The sequence below is a fragment of the Brassica napus genome, chromosome C1, assembly GCF_020379485.1.
Source record: "Brassica napus cultivar Da-Ae chromosome C1, Da-Ae, whole genome shotgun sequence".
Lineage (NCBI taxonomy): Eukaryota > Viridiplantae > Streptophyta > Magnoliopsida > Brassicales > Brassicaceae > Brassica > Brassica napus.
The window spans coordinates 23,018,216-23,026,048 of NC_063444.1; the positions used below are offsets into that span (position 1 = coordinate 23,018,216).

The 7,833-nt window shown below is 34.5% G+C and overlaps 1 protein-coding gene across 1 annotated transcript; it reads left to right on the plus strand.

Moving 5' to 3' along the window:
• Nucleotides 1-3,970: 3,970 nt before the first annotated feature.
• Nucleotides 3,971-4,495, plus strand: LOC106383370. Its single transcript, XM_013823485.1, has one exon. It carries the CDS (start codon nucleotides 3,971-3,973, stop codon nucleotides 4,493-4,495), a length of 525 nt encoding a protein of 174 aa, XP_013678939.1.
• The last annotated feature ends 3,338 nt before the right edge of the window (nucleotides 4,496-7,833 follow it).

Consider the following 7,833-nt stretch of genomic DNA (forward strand, 5'->3'; position numbering starts at 1 on the left):
TAAACCCTAAAACATCAACTCTAGGATTTTAGGGTTTAGGATTTAGGATTTAGGGTTTAGAGTTTAGGGTTTAGACTTGAAAGTTTAGGGTTAGGGGTTTAGAGTTGATGGTTTAGGGTTTAGGGTTAATTTTTTAGGGTTTAGGGTTTAGAGTTTACTTTTTAGGGTTTAGGGTTTAGTGTTGATAGTTTAGGGTTTACTGTTGATGGTTTAGGGTTTAGAGTTGAAGTTTAGGGTTTAGAGTTGATGTTTTAGAGTTTAGAGTCGAAGGTTTAGGGTTTAGAGTTGATGTTTCAGGGTTTAGAGTTCGTATTTCAAAAAAAAATATGGTTTATGATTGATTGTTTAAGGTTTAGGATTCGTATTTCAAAAAAAAATATGGTTTAGGATTGATGGTTTAGGATTTAGAGTTGAGTTTTAGGGTTTAGGGTTTGAATTTCGAAATAGTATAATTCGAAAAAAAATTAAAAAAATTATTTTTATTTTTGTAGTTTTTTATTTATTTAAATATTTATTTATTATATATATAAAGAACAATGACATAAGAGTTTTTTGCCGCTTAATGAAGAAAGTATTTTGGGTAAATTACATATTTACCACTTTTCATTTTTACCACTTTTCATTTTTACCACCACTATAGGGAGTTTTCAAAAATATCTTCATTATTAAGTGGCAAAAGATCCTTATGCCCTTGTTCTTTATATATATAATAAATAAATATTAAAATAAATAAAAATCCAAAAAATAAAAAATAATTTTTTTAATTTTTTTTCAAATTATACTATTTCGAAATTTAAACCCTAAACCCTAAACCATCAATCCAAAACCCAATTTATTTTTGAAATACGAACCCTAAACCCTGAAACATCAACTCTAAACCCTAAACCCCGAAACATCAACTCCAAACACTAACCCCTAAACCTTCAACTCTAAACCCTAAAACATCAATTCTAAACCCTAAACCCTAAACTTCAACTGTAAACTCTAAACCATCAACACTAAACCCTAAACTATCAACACTAAACCCTAAACCCTAAAAGTAAACTCTAAACCCTAAACCCTTAAAAATTAACCATAAACCCTAAAACATCAACTCTAAACCCTAAACCCTAAACCTTCAACTCTAAACCCTAAACCCTAAACCCTAAATCCTAAACCCTAAACCTAAACCCTAAAACTAGAGTTGATGTTTTAGGGTTTAGATTTGAAGGTTTAGGGTTTTAGAGTTTAGGGTTTACGTTTAGGGTTTAGAGTATATGTTTTTGTGTTTAGATTTGAAGGTTTAGTGTTTTAGAGTTTAGGGTTCGAATTTCAGAAAAATATAGGGTTTAGGGTTTACGTTTAGGGTTTAGAGTTAGGGTTTAGATTTGAAAGTTTAGAGTTTAGGGTTTAGAGTTGATGTTTCGGGGTTTAGGGTTTAGAGTTGATGTTTCATGGTTTAGGGTTTAGAGTTGATGATCTAGGGTGTAGAGTTGATGTTTTAAGTTTAGATTTAGGGTTTAGGGTTTACGTTTAGGGTTTCGTGTTTAGAGTTGATGTTTTAGGGTTTAGATTTGAAGGTTTAGGCTTGATGAGTTAGGGTTTAAAGTTGATATTTTGGGGTTTAGGGTTTAAAGTTGATGTTTCATGGTTTAGGGTTTAGAGTTGATGATTTAGGGTTTAGAGTTGATGTTTTAAGTTTAGATTAGTTAACCGAATGTTTTTTCTTGTCAAAGTTAATCAAAAGGTCATAAATGTTTTTTACCCTTCATTAAAGATGAAGGTAAAAGTGATTAGTGTAAACATGAAAAGTACTACTTTGAAAATGGTATTTTTGGCAATTTCCCAAATATTTTTGAAAATGTCTATTTATTGGTGGTAAAAATGAAAAATGGTAATATGAAAGTGGTAAACATGTGATTTCTCCAAGAATACTATATATTTGACGTATTAAAGGGTGGGTTTATATGTTTAGAAGCTTTCTTGTCTTCTTATGTGGTTAAATCAAGAAATCAATAGATTTAATTCGCCATACGTATGTTGGTCTATTTAAATTGTTAGACAAATAATAAAACGGGTTCGGTTTAATTTAATTGTAAGACAGTCGAGAGAATTTTTTTAGTTCGTGGTCCAAAAATATGCAGTGGCATAAAATGTAATTATTCTAGTAAACTAAGCATTCATTAATAAGATTTATGAGAATAGCCGGTGATACACCTCAACTTTGTACTATAAGTTACAACTCAAGTAATGCTTCATAGTTCAAGCCTTGTGCATGTGAATTTATAGAAAAATTATTTAAGAAATATCGTATGGAAAAATAAAATTTATAGTCTTAATCGAATAAATATTTTTGGTCCTTAAACAATTTTTTAAAACATTTTGTTAATCACGTAATTTGTTTACTGATGAGTTGATCTCATTTAAAAAAATATTTTAGGTCGAAAAATCACTTATCGCATAAGAACCTAACGTTTTGGCCAAAAATCTCAGGCTTGCTATTTGGTTACAATGAAACTATGTCAGCTCGGTTTTATATCATCATTTAGCAATTTTAAAAGTTAATTATGGTTATGAGAGGTTTACGTTCACGTGCCAATCCTATCTATCTTCAATATTTTTCTCATTTTTGTGTCATTTTTTTTCATTTTGGTTATTGTTCGATATAAATATTTTTTTGAGTTCGTTTTCATTTCGTTATTTTGTTTTGGCCTGAGATTTAGAAAATGTTTAAGATTTAAAATTATTAAAGAGATACTTATTTAGGTTAAGATGCACGCCTTGAGCAGAATAAATATTACTTATTTTATATTTTTCTACATATTATGAAATAATAAAATAATAATTATATATTAAATAACTAAGAAATCATTTCCTATTATGTAATAAATTGGCGTGCGCATATAAATTAAACGACCGCTCTTGTTTATTCGCAATTATTTTAGGGTAAATAAATCAAAACAATCAATCATATGTGGAAGCAAAAAACAAGCTTTTGCTTTCATCCAAGAACGCCTACAGAGCCGCATAAACTCTTGGTCTGCGAAACTTCTCTCCAAAGGCGGTAAAGAGGTCTTGATAAAATCAGTAGCGCAGGCACTCCCGACCTATGCTATGTCATGCTTCCTGCTACCTCAAGAAATTATCTGGAAACTTACAGGCGCAATATCTCGGTTCTGGTGGAGCACAAAAGATAACAATCGGGGGCTTCACTAGATTGCATGGCAAAAGATTTGTATGCCTCGAGAAAATGGAGGATTAGGTTTCCGAGACTTCAAAAACTTCAATCTCGCATTACTTACGAAGCAACTCTGGAGACTTATACACTATCCAAATTTTCTCTTAGCAAGAGTCCTCAAGGGCAGATACTTCCGACTCTCTAATCCAATTGATAGCAACAAGGCAAATAACCCTTCTTACGTATGGAGAAGCCTAATGACGGCTCAACCTCTACTGTCAGCGGGTCTTCGAAAGACGATCGGAACGGGACAAATTACTCTGGTCTGGGCTGACCCATGGGTCCCAACGACACCGGCACGGCTGGCTTTACCCTGCGGACCATCCTTCAACCCCGCGCTTCGTGTCAGTGATCTGATCGACCCCAACGACCTTCCCCTCATACGAAGCCTAAAGCCCACCCGCTCCGATCGCGGTGATAGCAACTGCTGGGCCCATACGAAATCTGGATCCTACTCCGTAAAAACTGGCTATACTCTAGCAATGGAAATGATGGAGCGCCCAGAAACAAAACCAGTACTTGAGCCTAGCTTCACAATCCTCCAAGCCAAAATATGGAAGCTTAAGACTACAAAAAAAGATAAATCACTTTATTTGGCAAGCTCTCTCAAACTGCGTACCGGTCTGTAGCTCACTCTCTGATCGCCACTGTGGAACTGACCGCAACTGTCCACGGTGTGGTGCTGACGAAGAAACACGAAACCACCTGCTCTTCGAATGCCCGCCCTCGATCCAAGCTTGGGCCCTCGCGGATATGCCGCGTCTTCCAGGGATATTCCTGTGTAACTCAATATATAGCAACCTGAACCACGTCCTATGGCGAGCAAAAGAATTTGCAATCCCGGATAATATCATTGCCACTGTCCCATGGATAAGTTGGTTCATATGGAAAGCTCGTAATGACAAAGCTTTCAACGGCAAGGACATCACTCCGCTGGAGACCATCCATCTTGCCAAGTCTGAGGCGGAAAGCTGGAAACTCGCCCAGATCATAGAGAAGCCGCACGAGGAGGAAGCTATAGTCGAGGAAGCTGTCCCACGACCTCCCCCACCGCCCATTCCAAAATGCACGATTGACGCCTCCTGGCACAAAGAAGATAATCTTTTTGGAGGAGGAATGATCTTGACGACAGAGGATGGGGTGACGACATTTGGTTCATTCGCTAGTAACCGTGTCTTAACCCCCCTACATGCGGAGTTCCAAACTCTACTGTGGGCCATGAAATCCTCTATTCAGTTAGACCATAGTGCAGTGACAAGACAGACTGCCTTCAGCTAGTCAATATCCTTGAAGAAGATGAAGAAGACAAATGGCCATCACTGTTGGCTGAGTTCGATGAGTTTCACCTTATACGTTCTATGTTTGCTTTTTGCTCCTTTTCTTTTATTCCCCGTTCACTTAACCTCCGAGACGACCGTCTTGCTAAAGGAGCTCGTTCTCGTGGATTATCCTTTTCCCATGTAAACACTCAGCTCCCAAGTTTGATGGCTCAAGAGGCCAATCTCTTGGTAGCTTCTTAATAAAATATGGAGCTTTCGATGTCAAAAAAAAAAGTATCCCCCAAATACATTACCAAGTACATGTCAATAAAGGAACTTGAAACATTGACTGCCACAAAAATATAAGACAATGCGATTTCTTCAAATCATTATTTGCTTTTATCTTTCAGTTAACATATTCAAAATCCATTACTCCATTCATTTAGTGAGGCTCTACCATGAAGCTTTCAATTGTCAGGTACAATTCACATCAACTATGGATCAATTGTTTTCAGTATGCATGATGTCAAAGATTTTGCATAGGTAAGAAAACCTTGAATGATGATAATAATGAGTCTACATGTGAAACTGGTCGTCTTGAAAAGGGCATTTTGAAATACAAAGCTATAAAATTCGAATGATTAAAATATAGAGCATTCTAAATATAGAGCGTTCTTGTTTCTTATGTGGTTAAATCAATAGATTTAAATTTTTTTTTTTTTTTTTTGATAATCCAGGGGTTCCCCGCTTCGCGGGTCATTCCCCTGGATCCGGTTAGGCAGCGGTCCACTTCACCCGGGAGGGCTTTACCTGGGCTGGATCGAACCCAGTACCGCTTTGGTGTCCAGAAGAGGCAGGGTAGTTTCCGCATGGGGGGAAATCGAACCCGGATGGTGGTTGCCACCACAGACCCGTCCTGCCACTTGGACTACCTCGTCCGGACAAAATTAATTAATTTTTTTTTTTTTTTTTTTGATAATCCAGGGTTCCCCGCTTTAGATTTAATTCGACGATTAAAATATAGAACACTACATATTTGACGTATTAAGGGGTGGGTTATATGTTTAGAAGCTTTCTTGTCTTCTTATGTGGTTAAATCAATAGATTTAATTCGCCATACGTATGTTGGTCTATTTAAAGTTTTAAACTGTTAGACAAATAATAAAACGAGCATTTTGAAATACAAAGCTATAAAATACGAATGACTAAAATATAGAGCATTCTAAATATAGAGCGTTCTTGTTTCTTATATGGTTAAATCAATAATTTAATTCAACGATTAAAAATAAAAGAGAAATTACCAAAAATATCATTTTCAAAGTACCACTTTTCATGTTTACACTAACCACGTTTACCCTCATCTTTAATGAATGGTAAAATGCATTTGTAACCTTTTGATTAACTTTGACAAAAAAAAAATATAGTTAACTAATAACTAAACTACAACTCTAAACCCTAAACATCAACTCTAAACCATGAAACATCAACTCTAAACCCTAAACCCTGAAACATCAACTCTAAACCCTAAACTCTAAACCTTCAAATCTAAACCCTAAAACATCAACTCTAAACCCTAAACGTAAATCGTAAATCCTATATTTTTCTGAAATTCGAACCCTAAACCCTAAGACCCTAAACCTTCAAATCTAAACCCTAAAACATCAACTCTAAACCCTAAACGTAAACCCTAAACCTTCAAATCTAAACCCTAAAACATCAACTCTAGGATTTTAGGGTTTAGGATTTAGGATTCAGGGTTTAGAGTTTAGGGTTTAGACTTGAAAGTTTAGGGTTAGGGGTTTAGAGTTGATGGTTTAGGGTTTAGGGTTAATTTTTTAGGGTTTAGGGTTTAGAGTTTACTTTTTAGGGTTTAGGGTTTAGTGTTGATAGTTTAGGGTTTAGTGTTGATGGTTTAGGGTTTAGAGTTGAAGTTTAGGGTTTAGAGTTGATGTTTTAGAGTTTAGAGTCGAAGGTTTAGGGTTTAGAGTTGATGTTTCAGGGTTTAGAGTTCGTATTTCAAAAAAAAATATGGTTTATGATTGATTGTTTAAGGTTTAGGATTCGTATTTCAAAAAAAAAAATGGTTTAGGATTGATGGTTTAGGATTGATGGTTTAGGATTTAGAGTTGAGTTTTAGGGTTTAGGGTTTGAATTTCGAAATAGTATAATTCGAAAAAAAATTAAAAAAATTAGTTTTTATTTTTGTAGTTTTTTATTTATTTAAATATTTATTTATTATATATATAAAGAACAATGACATAAGAGTTTTTTGCCGCTTAATGAAGAAAGTATTTTGGGTAAATTACATATTTACCACTTTTCATTTTTACCACTTTTCTTTTTTACCACCACTATAGGGAGTTTTCAAAAATATCTTCATTATTAAGTGGCAAAAAATCCTTATGCCCTTGTTTTTTATATATATAATAAATAAATATTAAAATAAATAAAAATCCAAAAAATAAAAAATAATTTTTTAAATTTTTTTTCAAATTATACTATTTCGAAATTTAAACCCTAAACCCTAAACCATCAATCCAAAACCCAATTTATTTTTGAAATACGAACCCTAAACCCTGAAACATCAACTCTAAACCCTAAACCCCGAAACATCAACTCCAAACACTAACCCCTAAACCTTCAACTCTAAACCCTAAAACATCAATTCTAAACCCTAAACCCTAAACTTCAACTGTAAACCCTAAACCATCAACACTAAACCCTAAACTATCAACACTAAACCCTAAACCCTAAAAGTAAACTCTAAACCCTAAACCCTTAAAAATTAACCATAAACCCTAAAACATCAACTCTAAACCCTAAACCCTAAACCTTCAACTCTAAACCCTAAACCCTAAACCCTAAATCCTAAACCCTAAACCTAAACCCTAAAACTAGAGTTGATGTTTTAGGGTTTAGATTTGAAGGTTTAGGGTTTTAGAGTTTAGGGTTTACGTTTAGGGTTTAGAGTATATGTTTTAGTGTTTAGATTTGAAGGTTTAGTGTTTTAGAGTTTAGGGTTCGAATTTCAGAAAAATATAGGGTTTAGGGTTTACGTTTAGGGTTTAGAGTTAGTGTTTAGATTTGAAAGTTTAGAGTTTAGGGTTTAGAGTTGATGTTTCGGGGTTTAGGGTTTAGAGTTGATGTTTCATGGTTTAGGGTTTAGAGTTGATGATCTAGGGTGTAGAGTTGATGTTTTAAGTTTAGATTTAGGGTTTAGGGTTTACGTTTAGGGTTTCGTGTTTAGAGTTGATGTTTTAGGGTTTAGATTTGAAGGTTTAGGCTTGATGAGTTAGGGTTTAGAGTTGATATTTTGGGGTTTAGGGTTTAAAGTTGATGTTTCATGGTTTAGGGTTT

Coding starts and splice junctions, on each gene's coding strand:
- LOC106383370 (XM_013823485.1), top strand. CDS start 3,971: ATGCCGCGTCTTCCAGGGATATTCCTGTGTAACTCAATATATAGCAAC.